The 26030-nt window shown below is 44.2% G+C and overlaps 1 protein-coding gene across 2 annotated transcripts in view; it reads right to left on the bottom strand.

The window, feature by feature from the left end:
• UBXN4 (UBX domain protein 4) overlaps positions 1-25223 on the bottom strand; it is a 31730-nt gene extending 6507 nt beyond the window's left edge. Inside the window, exons 1-7 of one of the 2 annotated variants that reach the window (XM_081935090.1) lie at positions 24869-25223; positions 13856-13958; positions 12169-12197; positions 11098-11216; positions 5229-5361; positions 4750-4837; positions 4151-4205 (exon numbers count right to left, since the gene is read on the bottom strand). In XM_081935090.1, coding sequence (XP_081791216.1) covers positions 4151-4205; positions 4750-4837; positions 5229-5361; positions 11098-11216; positions 12169-12197; positions 13856-13958; positions 24869-24950 — 609 coding nt within the window. In that variant the 5' untranslated portion in view covers positions 24951-25223. The remainder of the gene's footprint in view (positions 1-4150; positions 4206-4749; positions 4838-5228; positions 5362-11097; positions 11217-12168; positions 12198-13855; positions 13959-24868) is intronic. The other variant, XM_081935091.1, reaches the window with a different exon arrangement.
• Between the last annotated feature and the right edge of the window lie 807 nt (positions 25224-26030).

The raw sequence follows: 26030 nt of genomic DNA, 5'->3' as shown, positions 1-26030 counted from the left end.
TTGACCACGCCTCCTCTGACTGGTAGTTCAGTTTTGTACGAAGGCTCAGCTGATCCAAGAGAAGCAATGAATGACATATAAACAGTAAGTAGGTAAGTAGTCGCCTTGCGTGAGTGTGTGTGTGTGTGATTATGAAGTCAATGCCAATGCCCGGACCAGCCGAAGCCGAGGGCGGGTTTGGATTCTCCTCGCAGTGCACATAGAAGGACTGTTCAGGTAAGTCAACGGTCATTCTCCTGTGCGCTGCTTGGGGAATCCAAGCATGGGACATGCCAAAGCAATGAGTCTCAAGGGCGGGACGCCAGCTGGTCAAGGTCCGTGGATGCAACAACCCTCTGTAAGACGCGCCGCCCAAAGGAAGCTTCCGCCGAGGCATATTTGTCCACTTTGTAATGGTGGATGAAGGGCGACGGGAATTACCAGGTTGCCGTCCTACAAATGTCCTCCACCGAGGCCTGAGTTGCCCATGCCACTGTGGTGGCCGCACTCCTGGTGGAATGGGGAGTGATGCGCCTGGGCACTGGTTGAGATTGGGATTTGTAAGCGAGGGCAATGCACGCTTTCAGCCAGCGCCCAATGGTATGTGAAGACACCTTCTGTCCCATGGATGTCGGTTGGAAGGACACAAATAGCGCTTCTGATATCCTGAATGCCGCCGTGCACTTCACATAGCGGCGGAGCACTCTTCGAACATCGAGATGATGCCACTTCCATTCCAGAGGATGTGACAGATTGGGGCAAAAGTCTGGAAGGATGAGTTCTTGTGCCCTGTGGAACAGGGAGTTAACTTTTGATAGGAATGCCGGGTCCAATCGCAAGACGATGCTATCGTGATGAAATATACAGAGGTCTTCGCGCACTGAAAGTGCAGCCAGTTCCGAGACCCTTCGGTGTAATCGCCAATAAAAAGATGGTTTTCAGGGTCAACAATCTAAGACCGATGGTACAAATGGGCTCAAAGGGTTCAGCCGTGACAGCCACGAGTATGAGGGCAAATCCCACGTAGAGTAGCGGTGGACTACCAGCGGCTTGAGATTAGAAGCGCCCTTGAGAAAGGAAGGGACCTTCAGATGGTGAGCAAGGGAATGGCCATGGGCGTCTCCTATCACCATTGATAACGCCGCGATCTGCCTACGTAGGGTGCTGGGTGTTAGTGCCTTGTCCAGACCCGATTGCAAGAAGTCTAAAACTTGTGGGGTGGAATTTAATTTAATTAGCACTTCTAGACCGCCCCCTCTCCCAAAAGGGACTCGAGTGGGTCCACGGATACTGTCCGACACCACTGGCAGAAAGCCTGCCAGGTGGCCTCATAAATACGGGTCATGGATGGACGGCGAGCAGCCTGTATAGTGGCGATGACTTTGTCTGAGAAATGCTGACGCATCAGGATCGTCCGCTCACGTGCCACATGGCTAATTGTAGCGGCTGAGGGTTCGGGTGGGTGAGAACCCCCTGCACGAGCTCTATCCAGTTGTCTGGTATTCTCCACGGCCGGGAAATCTAGAGATGGACCAGGTCGGCGTACCATGGGCGTCTGGGCCACATTGGCGCTATCAGGAGGACTTCCGCCTTCTCTAACAGAATCTTCTGTATGACTAGTGGTACAAGCGGGAGAGACGGGAAGGCGTATAAGAGGCCCTCTGGCCAGGGGCTGGGCAGAGCGTCGGTGCCTTCTGCTCCTGGGATGTAGTACCTGGTGAAGAATATGGCCAGGTGTGTATTGTGCGGTTGAGCAAAGAGATCCACCTGGGGTCATCCGAATCGGTGTGCTAGTTCCTGGAACAGAGTCGGATGGAGCTGCCACTCCGTCTGGTCTACCGTGGGTCTGCTCAGCCAGTCTGCCTGCACATTGGCTGTGCCCGAAATGTGCTCCGCCCATAACAATAATAGGTGGGTGTTGTGGCCCAGCAGGAGCCGTTGGAGTTGCCACCAGACTCCGACAGCAAGGGTCCCTCTGAGTCGGCTCAGGAGGATGTGGAGGACCCTGGGTTCCGACTCTGAGTAGGGCGCAGAGAGGCTGGTTGGCCACCAGGAGGCGCCTGAGGCATGGAGCAGTGGTGAAAGCCAAAGGAAGGGGGCTCCTGATGTCATGCCTTGGAGCAGTGGGGAGGAGTCACAGGACAGTGAGTCAGACATCAGCAGTGAGCTATTAGATGCTCGTTACCTGTGTGCTACCGTCCTAAGGAGCAATTGAGCAATTACAGGAGGTAATTGCTCTCAGCTGCTGATAATTAGACTCCTCTCCAGACTATAAAGGGACTGCTTGTGGACACACCCTTTGCAGGAGCCGCAAGAAACCAGATAACAACCTCTGAAAACACAAACCCGATGCGAGAGATGCAATCCCAGTCCAAAGGAAGAAATCCAAGTCAAATGAGCTAATTTTGTCTATTATCCTAGAGGAGAAAAAAAAAACGCGTCTCTTTAAGGCTGGACTGAGTTAAAAAACTGAACTACCAGTCAGAGGAGGTGTGGTCAACAATTACATAACTCAGTCTCTAGGCTAATGGACAAAGTTAACCATGCTTGGATTCCCCAAGCAGCGCACAGGAGAATCAAACATTAACAGTAAAGCGCAATTAAAAGCATGGTGGAAGTGATGTAACTAACCTCCAGGGGAAGGGAAATTAGGAGACAAGTGAATCTCCCTAGGAAGCACATTTTGTAGCCTGAGAAATATGCGACAAGGTGAACCTCTGGTAATGGGAATGTCTTCAAAAGAGCATTTTTTAATTAATCTGAGTATTTATTTATTTCTTATGGTGAGTAATGCTGTTTCTTGCCTGGAAATCCTTGTGAGGTCCATTCTGTTTATTAATCTGAGTTACTGGACAGTTTACAACATTAGGTTACCATTTGGACTTTTAAAGATTATTACCAATACTGTGAGTTGTGGCTAGTAAACAACTAATAGGTAATACAGATCTTTCAGTAAACAAATCTGCTTATATTTTGTAGTAATTGCAATTTCTAGATATTTTTAATCCCAGGTAGGCCAAGTTTCAACCACAATCCATGAATCTAGCATTTTCTTTACCAACTCACGTCGATTTTATCTGAATTTAGTTTCAATATAAAGCATCAACCAATTATGAAGTTTGATTTGAAGTTTGCATCTTTTTAATTGATCTTTTTGAGGGTAGTAACAATCTTCTTGGCACAATCTAAAAAGCTCTTTCTTGATTTCAATCTTTTTGTAGGGGGTACTTGGCCAAATAAGGGTCTGCTGAATCATGTAATACCTTTTCATATTCCATATTATGCTCTACTCCTTCTAACGCCTGGTGGAGCTATTCCCGTCAAGATATATAGTTTGTCAAGTGGGATGGGGTACAGACATCCAGTAACAATGCAACATGTATCACTAAGCACCCTATCCACCTGTGTAGTGTGCATGGACTGGCCCCAAATGGGGCAGGCATACTCTCCTGCCGAGTAACACAATGAAGGAATGGGCATTTGTAGAATAATGGGGTGGGCTTCCTAAGTAGTTTCAGCCAGCTTACTAGGTTGTAATTTCACTACTTTCTGGGCATGTCCTAATAGGAAAGAAGGGAACCACTGCAAAACAGTGCCCCTAAAGCTCAATCCTATCAAAAGGTTTGTAGGTTGAAAATATTGAAAGCCACTGTAAGCCCCAAAGAACTAGCAAAATTGCATTTCTTCTATTTATGTGGCCCATCAAGAGCAAATGGCCTTACTACTCTATTCTAAACTAATTCAAATTAACACAAGTCCAAAAAATGTGCTTTATCCAAGTGTACCTAGAATTGCAAGCAACTATTTTTGAACCACCTTGCCTGGGAATAAAATATCTAAATCTTGTCTATAATTAGAAATCAGAAACAATACTCAGATCAAGGGATGGGTTTTTAAAAATATATAAATATAAAATTATAACTATCTCCTTTCATATACTAGAATAAAATCTGGTGCTCAAAGAGACATTTAAGTATCTTTCAGAATCAAGGGCCCAATACCAGCCTGGCTGAATGAACCATCCACAAAGGCAAGGGTCAAATAAGCATGTAGTAGGCATCATTTCTCCACCCCTCCACACGTTTCTAAGGAATTAAAATAAATCTGTGTTCTGTCAACTAGAACATCCCTAAGAGAGGCTGGCAATGCTAAAAATCAAATTATATTCGACCTGTTCTTCTTCTTTCTTTTTTTCTTCTCTTCTTTCTTCAAGTTTTTGTGTCACTCTGTATTTTAAAAGATAATAAGTTCAAATTGAAACAATTTCTGCATAATGAAATCTCGTATCAGTCACATCCAAATTTCACAATTCACCAGTGATAACTATGCTACAATAAATTAATTCAATGTGTTTAAGATACAACATACTGCCAAAAAATGTATGTTCAGAAAATGCAAAAAAAAATGTTCCTATGAACAGAAGGAATTCCAAGTGGTATCTTATACATACATACATACATACATACATACATACATACATACATACATACATACATACATACATACATATATTATCCTCCAAGCTTTGTCCATTCACACACCCTTGTTTTTCCTTATAAATTTTATTTTTCCAAACATGGCTTCCTTCTTAAGAATGACAATTCTGGAAAAAGCATTGATACAAGTTGCATTTTCCTTCTGATTTCATTTAATTTTTCTAAAAAATATTTTTGTACAAATACAAAATGGTCTAATTAAACCTCAGTGAGGCTAAGGCAAACCAAATTTTCACTAAATAGTTGCACTAAACAGTACTTACAAAAATCATACCTTTCTACTTTAGCAGCAAGATCATCTGTTGTCTCTTCTACCCGTCTGTCATCTTTCTCATTTGTCTGGACCAAATTTACTTCACCTTCTCATAAATGAGAAGTCCCATATTTAAAAAAAAGACAAAAATTGAGACTTTTGTTACAACAATTATACAATTATATTAGTTAATGTGGACGTTGTAGATATCAATTATTTCTGGTAATAAAAATAACATAACACTTGTCCGATTGTGTTTTTTTTTAAAGTTTTATTACATTATAAAATGTAGTAAAAAGAGATATAGTTCTTTAGTCTCATTTGCAAACTAGGAAAGGTGTGAGGGAGACATAGAAGGTTGGAGGGATACACAAAGCAATTATAGGTTACTAACACAAGGAGGCAGTTCCAGTGGGTGATCAGTTATTACTAAGCTAAATAGGATTGAATGGAAATATCTCAGAAAAGTAATATATAAAGAATGAGCTAGTAATACTTACCATCTGGAGTTAAACGCAATCTTTCTAGCTCTGTTTCAGAAGTTTCAGCGGTTTGTAACTGAGAATCTTCTGGGTTGCTACATAAAGATGATGAAGCAGAACTTTCTAACCCTTCAGTTTTTATTAAGTGCATCTAGGGAAGAAGGGAGTGTTGATATACATGAATGTTGCATTTATTTTATATTCCATCTTTTACATTTAAAAATGTGCACTCTTTTTATATTTTAAAGAATAAAACATAATTATTTTTAACCTAGCATGCACATACCATGTCAGGCTATAGTTCAAAAAATATTTCTAGACTACGCAACATGATCCCTGCTAAATATCTCAACTACAACTTCTATAATGCTTTCTATGAACATGATGCCTGGAGTTGATAGGAATTGATATCCAAAATAATTTGAGGTACCCGGTTGCTTGCCCATGGACTATTCTATTTACTAGACTAGGTGGCATTTATATCAACAGTTTCCTTTCTAGTAAGTTATTAGCCCACTTTTCCAAGAAAGACTTGGCCACATATATGATGCAAATATATAAAAAGGGGGATTATCTTAGGAAATGTAGGTCTTCTGACCCTGGTAATTAATTAATTTCAGAAAGGTGTATAGAAAAATATAATATTTAAAAGAATACACTTTAATATCATCTCACTATGCATTCAAGATGTAACTGCAGGTAGTCCTTGTTTAATGACAATAATTGGGACCAGAATTTCTGTCACTAAGTGACATGGGCATAATGTGCAATAATGCCACTTAATAGTTCCAGGAGTCCCTAGTTACCCTAAGTGAATCACCACAGGTCGATAAGTGAGCAGCATGACTTCCAACTTCCAGATGACTTCCCTATTGACTTTGCTGCAAAACACAATCATGCAACTCATGGAATGCACCAGATATGACCATAGGCCCATGGAGGCACTGTGACAACCAAAATTGCAAGAACCAAACATAAGTACAACTCGTTCAGCATCATCGTAAGTTTGAACAGTCATTGAACAAATGGTTGTTAACCAAGAGCCATCTGCAATACTAAATGGTAAGTAAATAAGACTCGTTACTGACAACAAAAGCCAAATGTGGAGTAATTGAAAGACAATGTTGCTGCAACTAGCATGTATTGTGAACTATGTTAAAAATTAAGAGGTTTCAAATTCTGTGTAAAGGATAAATTAAGTCCACAAGGCTTTGAAAGAGAAAAAAAACCCTCATTTATAGTGAAGTTTTCTTATTGTACAAAGGTTGAAATTATTATTATTATTCAATTTTAATCCTATCTACCGTATTTTTTGCCCTATAAGACGCTCCGGAATATAAGACGCACCCAATTTTAAAGGAGAAAAATCTAGAAAAAAAAGATTCTGAACCAAATACTATAGTAAAATATTTTATATTAACTGTATAAAGTTAACAGCAGTTTAAGAACAATTTTATGTCAACCATGTAACACAGGGGTGTCCAAACTTTTTTCAAAGAGGCCAGATTGGATGAAGTGAACATGCTGGAGGGCCGAACATTTTTCCGAACATTCTTTGAACAATTACAATTAAATGCAAATGAATTATTTTATGCCAAGTTAATTGCAAATGGCATACTTTTCATTTCATAACATTAAGATCAACTGACAGCTGAGTTTTCACAATGTATCCATCTTTTCCCTGAAGACTCGTGTTTAGTACATTCAGATGCTTTCTTTCCTCTTTCCCTCTTACTTGTCTATCCTTCCTTCCACCCTCCCTTCCTCCTTCCCTTCCTTCCTGCCTCCCTTCCAGTTCCCTCCTTCCTCTTTCCTCCAGCCTGCCTGCCTTCTTTCCCTCCTGCTTATCTATGCTTCCTTCCTTCCTTGCATCTCCCTCCCTTCTGCCTGCCTGCCTTCTTTCCTCTTTCCCTATCCTCCTATCCTTCCTTTCTCCCTCCCTCCTTCCCTGCCTCCCTTCCAGTTCCATCCTTCCCTCCTTCCTTCTGCCTCCTTCCTGCCTGCTTGCCTTCTTTCCTCTTTCCCTCCAGCGTGTCTGCTTTTCTTTCCTTCCTTCCACCTCCCTTCTGCCCTCCTACTTTCTTTCCTCTTTCACTCTTACTTGTCTATCCTTCCTTCCACCCTCCCTTCCTCCTTCCCTTCCTTCCTGCCTCCCTTCCAGTTCCCTCCTTCCTCTTTCCTCCTGCCTGCCTGCCTTCTTTCCCTCCTGCTTATCTATGCTTCCTTCCTTCCTTGCACCTCCCTCCATTCTGCCTGCCTGCCTTCTTTCCTCTTTCCCTATCATCCTATCCTTCCTTTCTCCCTCCCTCCTTCCCTGCCTCCCTTCCAGTTCCATCCTTCCCTCCTTCCTTCTGCCTCCTTCCTGCCTGCTTGCCTTCTTTCCTCTTTCCCTCCAGCGTGTCTGCTTTTCTTTCCTTCCTTCCACCTCCCTTCTGCCCTCCTGCTTTCTTTCCTTTTTCCCTCTTACTTGTCTATCCTTACTCCCTCCTCCCCTCCTTCCCTCCTTCCCTGCCTGAGCGGGCTTCTCCAGCCGGTGGCTCATCTGCGGTCCGAAGTGCCTGGCTGGCTCGGGTGCCCCAGAAAAGCAGCGGCAGCCACAAGGGGACAGGCAGGAGCGGGCGGACGGCCCCTGCAGCCAATCCCACCCCAGCCAGAAGCAGCACTATGACAGCCACCGAGAGCGAGGGGGCGGCAACGGCAAGAACAGGCTTTCCTCCCTCCCCACCTGGGCAGGCTACTTGCACAGCTCCAGCCCGCGGCTCTGACGAGGATCCAGTCTGGAGCGCCTGGCTGGTTCAGGCGCCCCAGAAGAGCAGCAGCTACAGCCACAGGGGGAAGGGCAGGAGCAACCGGGCAACCACTGCAGCTGCTCCCACGTCAGCGAGCCAGACTCGGTGGCGTCTTTATGAGGGTAGCGTGCCTCCCTGTCAGCAGCTCCTCCAGCATCCCAGCTGGAAGCAGCAGCACAACAGTCGCCGTTACCAGGGGCGAAGGGGTGGCGGTGGCGAGATCGGGCGACCGCTGCCCCTTTGTCCCTTCCCCAACAGCGGCTCATCCTTCTTTTTAAGCAGGCAGCTATCAGAGAGAACAAGGCAGCGCGGCTTGTGCAGCAGCGAAGATCGCCTGCTTAAAGGTCGCCTGCTTAAAGCGTCTGCTTAAAAAGAAGGACGAAGCTCCGCTGGTTCGGAGCTCATCCGCGGGGGGGGGAGGGATCCCCCTCGCGTTCCTCATCCTCCCGGATGGGATAGTAAGGGTACAGAAAAGGTTGTTCTCCAGTTGGGAGGGAGAGAGGGACAGACAGACAGAGATCGCCTGGTTAAAAAGGAGAAGGCTTCACTGATCTGGAGCCCATCCAGGAAGATGAGGAATGTGAGGGGGATCTCTCCCCCCGCGGATGGAGCCTCCTCCTTCCAATTGGGGGGATCCATGCAGAGGATTTCTCCCCCACCCCCCAATTGGAAACGAGGTGGCTGTCAAACCAAGGCAGCACCCCCCGCAGAAGAAGGAACAGGAGAGGAGTTCGCGCCAGCCACCGGCTGGCCAGAGCCCCCCCCCCCTGGCTGCTCCCTCCTGAGCCGTGCCCGCGCCCCTGCCCGGCCTGCCTGCTGAGGAGGAGGAGGAGGCGGGGGTGCGTTGCTGAGAAGTGGGCAGGGCAGAGGTGGGCGCAGTGCTGCTGCCCTTGCCATTTTTTGCATCGGGGCATGCTGCAAGGGGGGGGGAAGTGAAGACCTTTTCCAGCTGGCGCAAAGGACTTCCCCGGACTTGCTTTAGTGAGTACAGCCCGCACCTCCACCACCACCAATCCGGAAAAAGTCTTTGCTCCCTCTCTCTTGCAGCAAGCCCCGATGCAAAAAAACGCCAAGGACTTACGAGTGAGTGATGGGGGTGGGGCTTCCGGGTTCATTGACCAACCAGCAGAAACCCACCACTGCCCAGGTGGCTACATTTGGCCTATAAGACGCACCCAGATTTTCACCCTCTTTTTTGGAGTAAAAAAGTGTGTCTTATAGGGCGAAAAATACGGTATATAAAAACTCAAGGAGACAAACTTATCTAATACTCTTTCCTCCTCCTATTTTCCCCACAACAACTGTGTGAGGTGTTTGGGCTGAGAGAGTGACTGGCCTGACATGACACAGGTGACTTTCATTTTTAATGCAAACTTAGAACATACTGTCTCCTGGTTTATAGGCCAGCCCATGAACCACTATACCAAATTGGCTATCCAATCCAATGTATATCAGAAAGCAACAATTTATTACAATAAATATTTTATTCCTCTGATGAAAGTTCTCATGATTCATTACCTTTCAAGCTCTGAATATAATAATGAATTTGTTAATTGAAGGCAACTTCAAAATGAAGAGAGTTTGTATGTGTTTCCCTGAAAATAAGAAAGGGTCTTACTTTTTTTTTACCCCTGAAATATGGCTGTGGCCTTATTATTGGGGAAGGGGGGAGGGGCTGGGCCGCGAGACTCCGCTTCAGTTTCTGAAAAACGGCACCACCAAGCGAGTGAGCGAGGCTGGCTCACTGCTCGGCAGGACTCATAAAACAAAAACAAAAAGAAAGAGAGAGAAGGGCGGGAGAGGAAGGGAAGGGAAAATGGGGCAGGGGGAAGCGCAGCTTAATGGGATATTCGATATCCTGCAAGGTGCATTTCTAGCCCTGGGACTTTTCTTTCCCCTCCTTCTTTTCTTTGCAAAAAGTAGAGCCGCACCAACTGGACAAAGTGGAGATGAGGCAGGTGGGATGCTTTGGATGGGGGGGGGGGGGGAGATTGCTGAAGAAAAAGAGGGAAGGAGGGCTTTGACTTTCTCAGTTCCTCTCCCCTCCTCCTTTAACTTCCAACCTTCCCCACTCGTGCAGCTTCCTCTTCCTACTCCCCCCTCCCTCCCTCCGTGGGAGCAACACTTTTCAAAAGGCGCTGAGAGGAAAGGAAAGGGTGAAGTTGGCCGCCATATTCAAAATCCTATATTAATTTTCAAGACAGCTCATCTGATGTTCTTACCCAATTCTTGGAGGAAAAACCATTTTTTAAAGCCTTATGAAAGGGCCAGGAACACCTGACTCTGAAGGTAGGGGTGTGTGTCAGTGTAGGAGTTTCCTCTTCCAAAGGGCAGGGTGGATGCATCATTCTGCTGTCCCAATTCTGCCACAGGACATCTACAGGGGTGTTTAATGCCACCTCAATACTATACACTGATCTGAAGCTCAACTGAAAGGGGTCCAGATAAACTGTTCCCTCCAGGGACCCTCTGGAATTTCAAATTGAATATTTTTTTCATCAAGTTTCCCTGGGAAGGGGTGACAGAGGCAGGACAAAAACTGTCCAGAACTGCTACATTCAGGGATGGTTTCTTGAAGAAGAGCAGATCAAAGCCTCCTTAAGAACTGGCAGAACCACACCATTCTTAAATAATGTAATCACTACTGCCTGGTCCAACACTACATCATCTTCTAGAAGGTCTTATCTAGCCAGGACCTCTTACATAAGGGGCCAAGAGAACAGTAAGCCCAACAGAATGTGACAACTGCTGAGTCAGAACAGCACCTTCAAAACCCACCAGAATCTCTTCAATGGCAATAACTAGTTCACTATCCCTGCCCAGGAGTTGCAGCCAAAGGTGGGCACATTTATAAAAAAGAGTAATCAGGTTTCAAAAATGCATACTAATTCAGTTAGTATCCATGACTACTATCAAGTCATGGATGAATGAGGCCTCATTTAAATGCCACCTTAGCATTCAATAGCAGTAGCAAAAAGAGTGGGCCAGTGAAGTATAGAATTGTTACTGATAATGTTTTTCATCTTTTACAAGCTTGGCATAATTTTTTTAAAAAACAATTCTTTACTGAAAAAAGATCAGATCCAAAGTTGTTTCACCTGCTTGACTTTATGAATTCTTGTAACCAGTTCTTCTGCAGAAACACTGCCAGCAATTACTTCAAGAGGGATTCCATTATCTCCTATAAAGAAACTAGATGGAATACATACTACCGGATCTATGCAATAACAGTAAAGGATAACATATTATCTTGAGTAAAATAGAAAAGCAAAAAAAAAAAAGAGTTTAAAAGAAATGGGATTACTAAAAGAAAATGGGCAATTTATATCCTGCATACTGCAGACCTGCCAAACTTCAAACCTTACTGTTTTTAAGACTTGAAGTTGCACTGTAGTTTATCTTTATTGATATTAAATAAAAGATGTTAGTATAATATTCTATACTAATATAATCTTTTAAAATAGTGGCATTAACCATATCCTTTTGAGTGAAATCCCGCAAGTTATTACGGATAGCATTCAAATGTTTGAGACAAATAAATCAACACCAAACAGTTCATATGAAAACTGGATCTAGAACAGTTGAGAGCAATAAACCATTCACGATCATTTAGATGCTGTTTGAAAATGGGTTTCCCATGTGGTATGTAAATCTCAGAATCCCTGTTTTCAACAAACTATGGTTCTATGAACCCTAGCATGAAGTTAAAAAAAATATAAGAAAAAATATATTTGAGACTAAAATGCTTTTATTGTTTGTGTTCCTTGACTGAAAATTATAAAGATGTATGTATGTATATATGCATACATATCCTGCTTTAATAGTACCATCAAGTGTAATGTTAAAACAACATAAAAGTTCTACCTAGACTAGAGGGAGAGCAAAGAGCTTGAGGAAAGCAGGTATGCCATTTGATAAAGGGTGTGGAACAGTACGGTATGCAAATGATACAGACAGACTTCAAAGCATGATTTTAAAGGAGCTATCAGATGGTTTCACATAAATGAAAGGTCAATTCCAAGTCTATATAACAGCAAGTGCAAAATATTTTTGAGGAAGCAGGAGAGCTTAAAAATATAGCAAAGAAACAGAGATGTACTAGATCATTTAATTTAGTTTTGCAATCATATACTATGAACAAGTATAATTCTATGGTGTTCAAAGGATACAGATTTGTGAGAACTGCAAACAGGCTTCACTGTGGAAGAGAAAGCATTAGTTTACTATTATAACCTTAAATACAAAGAATGTCACAAAACAAATTAGGTATGTCATATTATTATCCATATTACTGCAAATTATTTTTGAGATTGCACCGAATAAGTTTCTTATTCTTTAGGATACCATACTGAAAGTGATAAATATAGTGCTACACAAGTTACACAACATAGTTAATCCTAAAGTTTTCATTTATTATCTATTATAAACATAAGTAAAAGCTTCTTTACGGAAAAGGCTTTATGATTTTTCACACAGCTAAATTCATTTGATTTCAGTGAAATGAGAGGCAAGATTGGATCAGTTCATATTTTCCTTTGTTTGGTACTTCCAGTTCCCAAAGTCTGTCTTCAAAATTAGATTCACGCATTGGTTAACTTTACTGCTTTTTCCTCCTCTTTCTTCCATCATATTTCCTTTCTCCATTACTCATTTTATGCAAGTCATACCTTTGACTAAAAAAAATTAGATAGACCTACTTAAGACAAAAAAAAGTAAACTACATTACAGAGCCAGTTTGGTCTGGTGATTAAGGCGATGGGCTAGAAACCGAGAGACTGTGAGTTCCAGTCTTGTCTTAGAAAGACAGCTGGGTGACCTTGGGCTGGTCAATTTCTCTTAGTCTTAGGGAGGAGGTACTGGCAAAACACAAGAGCAGGGGTGGGGAACCATGGCTCTTTTGCGACTTGTGGACTTCAACTCCCAGAATTCCTCAGCCAGCAAAGCTTGGAGGTTTGCTGGAGGGTGGAGGTCCCTGCTCTATAGCAGAGGTGGGAAACAATGGCCCCTTTATGACTGGGGGACTTCAACTCCCAGAATTCCTGAGGCAGCCATGTTGGTTTTGGAATTCTGGGAGTTGAAGTCCACAAGTCGCAAAAGAGCCATGGTTCCCCACCCCTGCACAAGAGGGAAGAGGAAGAGAAGGGAAAAGAGTACAGGGACTTGTCCAGGCAGTCTCTGAGAACTGGACACAACTGAACAGAAAAAAAAATCTAAACAATTTTAAAAAATGTTATCAGTTACAAATATTATCGTAAAATTAGATACAAGCAAGAAACATTTATCATTTGAGCAAGAGTCCCTTTTTGGGAGAGGGGGCGGTTTAGAAATGTGAATAAATAAATAATAAATAAATAAATAAGAAACTATATCTTATACAACTATTCCTATGGACGGAAAGGCTGTTGAGTCATCATGAAAAATGAATTGGTGCACATATATCTATAAACATACACACAGTTTAACATTTCTCCATTCTAAATTGCCTTTTAGAGAGAAAAATGCATTTAGATTCTAGGATGAGAAAGATCCTGGAAAAGTGGGGGGAAATGTAAGAAAAAGCTTAAGGGCACACCATCACTGTTTTAAACTGTGAGGCTAGAAGAAAGGTTCTACAGACTGTCAGTCTTCCTATAAGCATTAGGGATTTTAATTTTTAGTGTGAAAAGTATCAGCCAGATCTTATTTTGTCTGATGGCCAAACAGTAGGAAAGATATGAAGTGAATTATTATGTAATCTATATTCCTAATGTCTACTTGTACAAAATGTCTTTCCTCTAAATTGTTTTCCAAAATAGCTGATTAGAAAGTATCTGAAAATAAAAAAAATTATTGAGAAATACAAAGATATTTCCAAACCTTTGGGTATCAATTTTAATAGCCACAAAGTCATCTGTTGCTGCCTCAGACACTTTTGCATTCTCCCAGCTGGCAGCCATTTCTGTGGACTGTTCATCTTGCCCTACAAAAAACATTTAGTTTTAGGGATATAATTATAGTGCAATTACAAATTGCAACATACTCCAAATACAATCACAAAAAGTATTACTTTTAAAACAGAAATGCTCACATAATTCCAAAGTTAGGTTTGATTGAAAAATCAGACAACCTACAGATCAGTTCTCATAGATCACTTTTAAGAAACCCAGATCAGACATGTCACAAATGGGCAATACACAGACAAATAGCTCCAGATAAACCAAATTAAGAGAATTCTTATCAGCCTGGAGGAAAAGAAGAGAAAATAAGAATGAGCATGCTGATTTCATATTTCCATCTCAGTAATCAGTCTCAATTTTATGATGAACGGAGGATCTCTTTGATTTATAGAGGTTCTTTATTGAATCAAAAACTTCCTCTTACCAAATGTTTAATGCCAAAACATTAAACTCATCTCAGTGCTCAAATAAGATAGGTTAAGAATGAATCCAGTGTGATTGTTTGAAAAAAGGCGTTGGTACTTCTGATACGCCTCTTCTCATAGTGGGGGAGGAGTATCCAGGATGGATTGACCTTGTCCTCTCTTGATTGGACTGTCTCAGATAAGCTTTTTAGCCACGCCTTGGTCACCAGGCTACACCCAGTTATCGGCGAAGAACTCTATCCAACTCGCTGTGTCATCCACTCTAGACTTTATTTTAATTTCAAACCTTTATTTATTACTTCAACAGAACAGTTCAACAAACATAACAATTTCGCAACATACCCATATCAGGGAGGGGCTGGATACTCCTCCCCAACTATGAGAAGAGGCGTATCAGGTAAGTACCAAAGCCCTTTCTCCATAGTGAGGGAAGGAGTATCCAGGATGGGATGTACCAAAGCTTGCACGTCCCTAGGGAGGGTTACACATTTGAGTATATGCCCAAACTTATGCCTGGTGAGGTGTGTTCCTTGCCCTGTGAACAGCCTGCAACACCCTACGTCCGAATGGAGCTTCCGCAGAAGCAAAGGTGTCCAACTTGTAATTCATCACGAATGGTGAGGGGGGGAGACCCCGTGGCTACCCTACAGATCTCAGATAGTGAGGCCTCCATGGCCCAGGCCGCTGAAGTGGCCGCACTTTGTGTAGCGCTGTGATAGAGCTCGGTGTTTGCAGATCCCATGCCTGATAGGCAAAAGCAATACAGGTTCTTAACCACCTGCCTATCGTGGTGGAACTCACCTTGTTCCCCAGGGACCCTGGCTGGAAGAAAACAAATAGGGCTTCTGACTTCCTGTTCGACCTGGTTCTTATGAGGTAAATCCTCAGAGCCCTCCTCACGTCCAAGGTGTGCCACTTCCTCTCCAATGGGTGAGAAGAGTCCAGGCAGAAATTGGGCAATATCAGCTCCTGCGAGCGATGGAAGAACACACCTTGGGTATGAAGGAGGGGTCCAACCTTAGCACTACCTTATCCTAGTGGAACACGCAGAGATCTTCGCTGGTAGACAGGCCTGCAGTTCGGATATCCTCCTGGCGGAGGTGATGGCCACTAAAAAGGCCACCTTAAGTGTCAGGAACTTCAGAGAGACAGTACGTAATGGTTTGAACGGAGGGCCTGTCAAAGCGTCCAACACCTTGTGTAAGTCCCAGGGAGGGTACCTGTGCACCGTGGGCAGTTTAAGATTGGAGGCCCCCTTGAGGAACCACCCGACCATCGGATGGTGAGTCAGTGTCTGAGATCTACCGCAGAGGAGTACCGATGAAATGGCCGAGAAATGTCTCCTAATCGTGTTGGGAGAAATGTCTCCTAATCGTGTTGGGAGCCAATCCTCTGTCCAGCCCCGCCTGAAGGAAGTCCAGAACTTGTGCAACAGTGGCCCGGACCATGGCCCCTAGAGATGCACCATGTTGAAAAAGCCCGCCCTATAGTGCCGTAAATGCACTCCGTGGAGGATCTGTGAGCTGCCTGGATAGTCTGTATAACCCTAGGGGAGTAGTGATCTTCCCTCAGGATGCTCCGCTCAAGCGCCAAGCGGTCAACTGGAGCCACTGAGGGTCTGGGTGTTCCAGCGACCCCTGACTGAGGGAGATCCTCTCCTGGGGGATCCTCCAGGGCCTGTCCACCGAGAGGAATTGGAGATTGGCAAACCAAGGCCTTTGGGGTCAGTGTGAGGCAATCAGTACCACCTCTGCTTCCTCCTGCAAGATTTTTTGTATGACCCTGGGGATTAGGGGTAAGGGTGGATAGGCATAGAGGAGCCCCCAGGGCCAAGGGCCGCAGAGAGCACCTACCCCCTCCGCCCCATGTCCGGTACCTGGAGTAAAACCTCGGGAGCTGGGCATTGAGAGGGGTGGCGAATAGGTTGACCTCTGGGCATCCAAAGTGCTCTGCCACCTCCTCGAAGATTGCTGGCTGCAGCTTCCACTCCGAATTGTCCACCTCAGTCCGGCTGAGCCAGTCGGCTCGGATGTTGTCCACCCCTGCTATATGTTCTGCCTTCAGCGAATGCTGCCTAAGGTCATAGGCTATCTCAGGTGCTTCTGCGTTTTCTCATAGTTGACATCCAATTCTGAGTTTGTGGTGGGTTCAGGCATGGGGACCGGCCTGTCTGACCCTTTTGCCATGGCTAGACGGGTGCTATGATTCTATGACTAGGATTAGTTCAGAAAATTTCTTGAATGTATTATGAATTCTTTGAGTTCAATTCACTTGTCGGCCACTAGGGTGCATTGCAAGACTTTGCAGTTGCAAGCGCAGTTCATGTGTCAGCCACTAGAGTGCATTGCAAAACTTGTAGACGCAGACATAGTTCACTGGTCAGCCACTAGAGTGCGTTGCAGGGCTTTGGAGATGCAGGCGCAGTTCACGTGTCAGCCACTAGAGTGTGTTGCCAGACTTTGTAAATGCAGGCTCAGTTCACTGGTCAGCCACTAGAGTGCATTGCAGAGTTTGGGATTCAACTTCAATGTCCCTTTTACTCGAGGGGAGCTCAAAGTAACCTAATCTTTACAATTTTCTGCCTCGGGTGGTTGCCCCACCCCCATGCCTGCAGAGGTAGAAGGGAGCCTTGAATAGAATTCCACCGTAGTGAGGGTGACTGCCATCCCTGGATAGAGCCCCAGATGCCTGAGGTATCAATGAGGATCCTCACTTGCTGGGAGGGATCCTCCTCTTTGATCGCATCAGGCTCCAGACCAGGGGGAGCCTTCTTGCTGATGGTCTTATGGCAGATGCGCCCTAGGGCTTTATGCCTCTGCCTTTCATATTTAGAGGCAGGTTTGGGAAGCTTGGAGCCGGAGCTTGCCTCTTTAGCTGCCCTGGAGGAGGTGTGCTTTATTTTGCTCTTTGCCTTGCCGCCCCCACCCTTGGATGGACCTTCAGGGGTAATCTCTAACCTGATTGGAGGCTCTTCTGCCCTTCCAGTGGGGCTGCTGGCTTTAGAAGCGAGGACTTGATTTCTGCCTGTGTCCTCTGAGTTGCAGGAGGCTGCCATCTTGGGCCAAGTGGGGACTCTCCTCCCCCTTCTTTTCAAATGGCGCTGCGCGGCAAATACAACAGCCCTGCTGGTCAGGGCTTTGAAAAAGTGGCTTGTGCTAGTAAGAGCTGCCGCACTCTCTCCTGTGGCCTCCTGCTGTTAACAGCAGCTTGCTGAGAGCCTTGCTGCCCCCCTCCTCCAGCTGCTTTCCTTTCTCTTCCTTAAAGGGAAAGTTTTTCCTTAAAGGGAAGACCTTCTTTAAAGGGAAAGCCTCAGCAGCGATCTGAGCTTCTTTGCCCCGTCTGTGCTTCTCTGGCTAGTCAGGCACTCAGAAAAGGATTGCATAAATCGTGATAGCAAGGTTGCTAGTCAGGCACTCAGAAAAGGCTTGCATAAATCGTGATAGCAAGGTTGCCGGAACACAGGATGACAAAGCCCGAGGTGTCGAAGGGAATCCTCACCTGGAGGGAGGGGTCCCCTTCTGCAGCCCTGCCAGGTGAAGAGAAACCTTGTAATCTTTCCTCAGGTTCCAGGCCAGGGTGTGTGTGTCTTCCTGCTGCTGACCTTGTGGCCGATGCGCTCCAAGGCTTGGTGCCTCTACCTTTCATACTTGGAGCTAGGCTTGGGGGGGGGGGATCCACAGCCTGCCTCTTTAGCCTTATTGGTGGAGATATGCTTCCTTTGTGGCCTTTGCCTTGCCTCCCCCACCCTTGGCTGATGCATCCGGGATGGTTTCCAACCTTTTTAAGGGCTCCTCAGTGCCTCCGGTGGTTGCTGGCTGCAGGGCTGAGTGCTTGGCTCCTGCCGGCCTCCTCTGAGCTGTGGGGGCTGCCATCTTGGACCATGTGATTTCAAAATGGCTCCCGACTCCAAATTAAAAAAGCTCCTCTTTGCTGGAGCACGTGGAAGTGGCTTGTGCCTTTGCAGGCTGCCGCGCGGCTTCCGCTGCCGCTGGGGGCTCTCTCTTGCCTCCCCCAGCTGTTTGAGCCTCTCCAGCTCTCACCTTGTTCTCTGGCAATTGCTGCCAGCGCGGGCGCTCCGGGGCGTTTTAAAACACCACGGTTCGTCGCTCAACCCATGAGGGGAGCGGTGGAGCGTTCCGGCACCCTTAAAGCCTCCTTGGGCGTCGCACTTGCTGCAGAGGCCTCTGCAGAGCTCGCTTGCCTGTCTTTGGTGAGAGTCCTCACTTAGTGCCCTGGGTCTCGCTCTGTGACCTGGGCTGCATGCCGCCTTAGCGGTTGCTGCGTGGGCTTTCTACCCCAGCTGGCGGTTTCCTCAGCCTCTAGTGATTGATCAGGCAGTGTGGAGGCAATTTTGATCGCTTTTGCAGCAATTTAAAAATTTTCCTTTAAGTTTCTTCAGGATCTCAGTATGAACACAGCTGTCCGTTGATGGACTGAGTCGATAACTGGGTGGAGCCTGGTGACCAAGGTGTGGCTAAAAGAGTTTATCTGACTCAGTCCAACCAAGGTCAACCCATCCTGGATACTCCTCCCCTCACTATGGAGAAAAATTACACGTCCCATTCCACTTTGACCACTGTCATGTTTGAAATATGGATAAAATAATGATTGAGTAATATATTTATCACTTTATTTGGGTAATAAATATATTTATATTTATATATTTATTTGGGTAATACTTGTTTTACTATGAGATATATAGTAGAGGATATATAAATCAAATGAAAAGCAGTAAGACTTCTGGGGATTTCCAAGAGTATTGGAAGGAATGTCAACAGGCTTATTTAGCTGCAGGAACTAAAGAAGACCTAAGAACAATATTTATAAAAAGAGAGTGAAAAGGCTAGACTTTCTATGAACATCAAGAAGATAAAGATGATATTTATGTAAAAGTAGAGGATTTAGGATAAATGGTGAAACGTTAAAAGTAGTTGATAGAGGGGGGGGAGAAACTATATAAACTAATGAAAAATTGAAGCAGTGAATAGATAGATGCTGCACATGAATGCGAGAGAATTATTCTTTGAATTATGATGCTAGAAGAAACTGCTTCACATTCCTTGTACAGTTAAGAGGACCGATTTAATACCAGAGAAATCAAAGTTAGGCTTGAATTTCACTAGAAACAAAGACCATGAAATAAAAACTATTATACTTTGGCCACATCGTGGGGGCAGATCCAACTATAGTAAATACTTTAATACTGGAGAAGGTAGAAAGAAGGGAAAAAGGCAAATAGATGGAGTGCTACAGAAATGCACTTGGCATAATGTTGTGAGAGACTATAGAACCTGGGCAGCTGTTATCCATCAAGTCACTAGGAATCAACCAGTTGGAAGGAATTACAGTTCTTATACTAAAAAGAAAGAACAATGAAAATATTTATTATAAGTTCTTATTTTATTTTAATGTGAGATGGTAGGTAGAGTTTTATCTCCTCTCATATAATCAGATATTTTTCTTTTCTGCATCTGAAGCAAGTTCTAAACTACAAAAGCATGTGGTTTTTATCACTTTAGATCTAGGACAGCTTGCACTGACTAAGGCTAATGAAAACTGAAAGAACCATTATATTTATTACTAATTTAATCTGAATATATTATTCTAGATTTATATTTTAATATGACTATAATGGCACTCCCTCAAAACAGAGAGCAATAAGTTTCCATATCAGATTTTCAGGAAAGAATACTGAGATTAGATTTTACTGGGAGTAAAACCCTCTAGACTACATAAATAATAACGGTGTTTCACATACAGCATGCTCTGGTTTAGCTAACCAGAATGGGAAAACCTAGGTTTATCATTTAATTCAATGGCTTAGCCATTAATGTTCTAGTTGACATTGAGTTATATACTAGGATTATGCCTTTAGCTTATTGATTACAGTACTGTATAGAAATATACAAAGGACGGAAATCCACAGCACAATATAGAAATATTTGTTGCTAATGAAAAAAGTGACATGATGTTTTAACTAGCATCATTGCTGAAAACATTTATCTTACTGATAGCACAGAAAGATTTGTAGCGAAAAAGCCAAGTCCACCTATTGTTAAAAGAGATACAAGCTGTAATCTCAGAATTATTACCCTAGAGAAAACCAGACAGAAAAATAAAGAGCTCAAATGTATCCTTGTCCCCTAGAGGATATTCCTATGTGATGTAACATGCAGAACGCATGCAGGAATCATATGATAGACAATCAGATTAATATCTATATTAAAATATGTTATATATACTTAGAATTTCTCACTAGAGCTATCTAGTGAGCTATCAAAAGAGCTATCAAAAACCTTCTTCTTGGCTCCCTATCTTTACTTACCATAAACAAATAAGAGGCCAAAGAATATTACACATTTTAAGCCTCTTCATGAAAATTCCTGATATTCTTTTCAGTTGTACTGAAAGAATTTTCAAAAAGTATGATTAGAGAAGTTGAGAAGCAAAGACATTAAGAAGGCAGATATTTAATAAAGACAGGAGGTAAATTATACAACTGACAGAACAAGGCTTTTCTTTAGTGTGAGATGAAAGGAAGCAAAAGTAGCATTAAGACTATGGACCCACTAGATTTGAGGTAGTTTGGGGAATGTCAACCAGATCACTGTGTTCTTGGATAAAATTCTGGAAAACTTAGCTGGATGGCCACTTCAGTTGAAACCACTAGAGCAGAAGTGCTAGATTTATTATACTTGATAAACTGGCTAGTTAAAATTGAGAGTGATTTTGAAAACAATAGAAAATTCAATTCTTCTTATTCACTGAAGCCCGAGAGTTGAAGGGCAAATGTGAAAAGATGGTCTGGAACACCACATTCCAGCTTAGGAAAGTGGCAAATTGAACAAGGTAAGATTTTAAATACAGGTGTGCCCAATACATCTCTCCCACCAAAAATAATCAGATTTACTATAACGTGGAGAACTGTCAATTCTTAATTATATCAAATGTCAGTGAAACATCAAAGGCATTTTGATTGAGACGACTTCCGGCAGCCGAAGGAGACGGACGCGTGCGTCCGCCTTTTCACTGGTCCGGTGGGCTCCCCTGAAGTCTAGGGGGAGCACAGGGTGCCTTGGAGGGGCGCCCTGCCATAGCGGTGGCTCGCTGGGACCCCCTGGAACGGCAGCGGCCGCGGGGGGGGTCTCCAGCCTTGCCCCAGGAGCCGGGGAGCGTAGGGAGCATGCGGAATGCCACCGCGCGCTTCTCCGAGCGCAGCCTGGAAGGAAATAATTAATTGGAATGAAACAGCTGAAGAGCGGTGAGCCGAGGGGTCTCCCCAGGTCTTTTACTATTTTTACACTTTTGACTGTTTTGCAGTTTTCCTTTTGGGACTTTGTTTCAACTTCTGGAGGAGCTTAGATTGGAGGGGGGGGGAATTCCACCCCCCTTGGAAAAGCGGCACTTGAAAAATCTCTCCCTTTTATAGGGGGGAGAGAAAGTTTGAAAACTACTTTCACTTCCCTTAAATAATGGGGGGGGGGATTTTTCTTGACTACAATTGCGAGAGAAAGGATGTCTGAACTGATTCTTCTCTAAACTATCTATGGAAACTTTGACCTTGTTGTTTCCTGACCACCTGTACTGGCTGAGCAAATATGGCAACTTCCTCCTTCTTCTTTGTCTTTGTGAATGAGACTCCTCCCTTGGAAAACTTTATGGCTTTCAACTAATTTCCACCCCAGAGACTTCCAGGAGCCTCTTCAAATACGTTATTCCCCTGGATTTGGAATATTTTGACCCACCTATTTGCTCTAGTTCTCTACTAGAGGACTTATTCTCCTTTGGACTTGTTTGTTTGGTGATCCCTACCGGCTGTGCTCTCCCATAGATGCCATCTCTTTGTACAGAACAACAACTATCTCTGAGCCTCATGATGGGTCCAAAGAAATTACCGCCTGGTAAAGCCTCATCGGCACCAACATCTTCCACGTCCAGCCCCGCTCACCAATCACAACTGGGATCTTTTCTACAACCTAAAGCCTCTGAAGAGAGTGCAAAGGACTTGTCTACTCAACAGATGCTTCAAATCCTCTTAAAGGGACAGGATGAAATTAAAAAACAACTGCAGGACTTAAATGAACAGCTCAGAGAGACGAATCAGCAAACCACACAGAATGAACAGAGGATAGGTGTGCTGGAGGAGGGGGCGGTTGGGATGAGAGACGAGATGAAGACAATCCAAAGGGGGAATGCAGAATTTGGAAATCAGATGTTAAAAATGGAATTTGAAAGGATGTCTTTTTTTTCTTAGGTTCCAAAACTTGCCAGAAGTTGAGAACGAAGATCTTAAGGAGATTATGACCACAATACTAGCAGAATATATTAATAGAGATAAACAACAGCTTTGGTGGGACATTGATCTGATTTATAGGGTTAACTCAGCCTATGCAAGAACACACAATGTTCCAAGGGAAGTTCATGTCAAATTTCTTAGAAAAACTACAAGAGATGAGGTTCTAGGAGCTCAAAGGGGAGGACCATTAAAATATAAAGATAAAGAAATAACCATTCTTAAACAGATCCCAAAGAAAGTAAGAGATAACAGAAGGAAATATTCCTTCTTGGCAAAAAAATTATAGAATAATGGGGTTTGGTTCAGGTGGTTGTTTACAGAAGGCATGTTGATTTTTTGGGAGGGCAGCAGAATTAGAATCAACACAGTAGCGGAAGCAGAGGCTTTCACTAAAAAACATAGTGCTCTCTTAGGTGAAATGGGGGATGTTATACAAGAAACAAAGGAGGGAAGGGCTGAGGCTCAGCCGGTGGACAGGAGGGAGGACGCAACAACTACAAGACTCAGATCACAAAAGTGATTTGGAACACTATTGCAATTGTTGCTACAATGTACTTTCATGGAAGTGATACAAAACAAATGGTTGAAACATACTGATGATTTTGTGTTAAACTTAAAACTGCTAATACTTAGGTAAATGTTGATATTTTTCTATCTTCGTTTGTAAAAGTTGCAAGACCTGGGGGGGCTTCTCCCCCCCTGCACGATGTAACTGTCAATAGGTTTTATAACCCTATAACCCCTTTTCCTTGTAAAAATTTTTAAACTAATAAAAATTTGAACAATTAAAAAAAGGCATTTTGATTGCTGCTTATTCTGAGATTGCAAGCCCTCTCACAGAAAGGTCAGAAAAATAGGGGGAAAAGATTCACACCAGCATTCAAGTAAACATACAATTACTAGGAATACAAGGATTATTAAAAGACATCAGATCTAGAATACTAGAAAGAAATGGGGAACAGCAGGAAGCTCAAATGCCAAATCTAGAAGTCTCGCCGTGGAACAAACCTGAAGAGGAAATATGCAGAGAAGAAAGTAGGCAGAAATAATTATTTGGATGAAATTCTCAAGCTGAAAAAAAATTGAAACCAATGCATGACAGCAGTGATAATTTCTACTTAGAGGTTGTTCTCAAATTAAGACCACAATTGAGTCCAAAATTTCTGCTGCTAAGTGAGACAGTTATTAAGTGAGTTTTACCCCGTTTTACAATCTTTCTTGCCACAATTAAGTGAATGACTGCCATCATTAATAGAGTTAAGTGATTCTGCCTTCCCCATTGGCTTTGCTTGTCAGAAGGCTGCAAAAGATAATCACATGACCCCGGGACACAGCAACAGTCAGTAGTAAATACATGCCAGTTGCCAAGTCTGAATTCTGATCACGTGACATGCTGCAACCAACTTAAGCGTGAAAAAGGGCCCCAAGTCACTTGGTTAGTGCCCTAACTTCAAATGATCACTAAACGAAAGGTTGCTAAATTGAGGACTACATGTACCGTGTTTTTGCTTAAGTCTGTACCTTAGAGAAATATATATATTCAGTTTTGCAAGAGGTTGGGCTGTTGCTTCGACCAGCATATGTCCCATTCAACAACCATAGCCAGCTTAGTTACTGGGGATAATGCCCCTCCCCCTACCCAACGCTTATCTTGCCTGATCCCGAAAAGCAAATCCGAATTAAAGGGAAGGGTTGAACCACCACCACCCCTTGCTCACGGGCCACAGGACAGGCTGAAAAGTTGACCAAAAGTCCCTTGAGGAAGGTAACAGCAAACCGAGTAAATTTGTCAAGAGAACGACACAGGCTACGGCTGTGCAGTTACGAAGAGTCAAGGCTGACACAAAACAGGCTGGGTAGTTTTACAGGCACCCTGCCAATCCGGAGGGGTTGGTCGAGGCCGTGAGGAGAACCACAGGAGGCAGCTCTGAAGCCTCTCACCCCACCCTCCCACCTCGCTTCTCTAAAGTGTATTTCAACGCAACCCTCCGCTCGGCTGGCTAAGACTCGGGTCAGCGGTTGCACAGGTTCCTTCTCACCCTCCCGCCAACACAGCAGGCCTTTTCCATCCCTCAGAGATAAGAGGGAGGAGGAGGAGGCCCAAGCGTCCCTCGGGCGACTCAAGCAGCTCCGCGTCGGGGCTGCCCCCCAGTTTCCCAGGAGGGGACAAGAACGCTGACGCGGCGCTAACCAACCGCGGACGGGTCCGTACCTTGCACAAACACCACGAAAACGGCGCTGCGCTGCTTGGCGGCGGCAATGGCGGTCGGGATGGTGCCAGGGAACCACAGCATAATGGCGGCGGCGGCGTCGATTCCGCGCGCGGAAGACGAACGGTGGGTGGAGGGGGAGGGAGAGAACGAGCGAGAGCAAAAGAGAGTGTGTGTGAGAGAGAGACGTTGCGCACGGCCCCTTCGTCGCTGCGGCCCCTTGACCCTCCCGCAGTCCGTTGGCCTCGTACGCGTCGGTGCGCGCACGCGCACGTCACAAACGTCACCCTCGCTCCGGAGGCGGTGGCTTTCCGCTCCACTTCCCACTTTTCCTCCCCTCAAAGAAGCGCTTGGGTGGAACGAGTTAGTGAGGCGAACGGGAAGGAAAGGTCCCGTCGCGGAAAAAGTCGCACTCTGATTGGACGCCGAGGAGCGTCTGGCTGAGGTTTAAGCAGCGGCGAGTAAGGCGTGGAGGAGAGCCTGGTGATTGGAGCCGGGGGGCGGTGATGCTGAATTAATTCGGGGTGTTGTGTTGCGTGAATTAAAACCAAAATTAAATTAATTAAATTAAAAGGATGGCATGGGCCAGCGTATAGAATATTGCAGTTCTAGTATGACTTTGTGGGGGGGGGGTAGTTATTTGATTAGCAGATTTCAGAGATAGTTCGTTTCCCAAGTATTCAGAATTCGAGTACCACGTAAAAGTTGTGCAATATTACACAATAGTGGTTGAGGCACTAAGATTGAAACCAAGAGACTGGTGAATTCTGGTCCAGCCTCAGGCATGAAATCCGGCTGGGTGACTTTGGGTTAGTCTCTCTCTCTCTCTCTCAGCCCAGTTCACTCATAAGAGTTGTTACTGTGGGGGAAATAGGAGGAGGAAAGGCTGGTATAGGTATGTTCCTTCACTCCCCACTCCGTTATTATTTATACAAAGTAATGCAGCTGGGATGAAATCAAATAAATATTAGGGATCACTCTAGATTTCTGTGTCTCCATGGACTTTCAGGCTTGGTCCAGAAGAGACTTTGCACCTTAATTGGTTGTGGACTTTTATGAGATCTTGGCTGAATTTTACTAATCTATTTAGAAGAAATGAATTCTGAAATAATTATATGTTTTGCTTTATTCTATGCTATGTCTTCTGATCATCATACTCGTGCA

This window comes from Natrix helvetica (genome assembly GCF_964273705.1).
Source record: "Natrix helvetica genome assembly, chromosome: 1".
Lineage (NCBI taxonomy): Eukaryota > Metazoa > Chordata > Lepidosauria > Squamata > Natricidae > Natrix > Natrix helvetica.
This window is presented reverse-complemented; position numbering and strand designations above follow the sequence as displayed.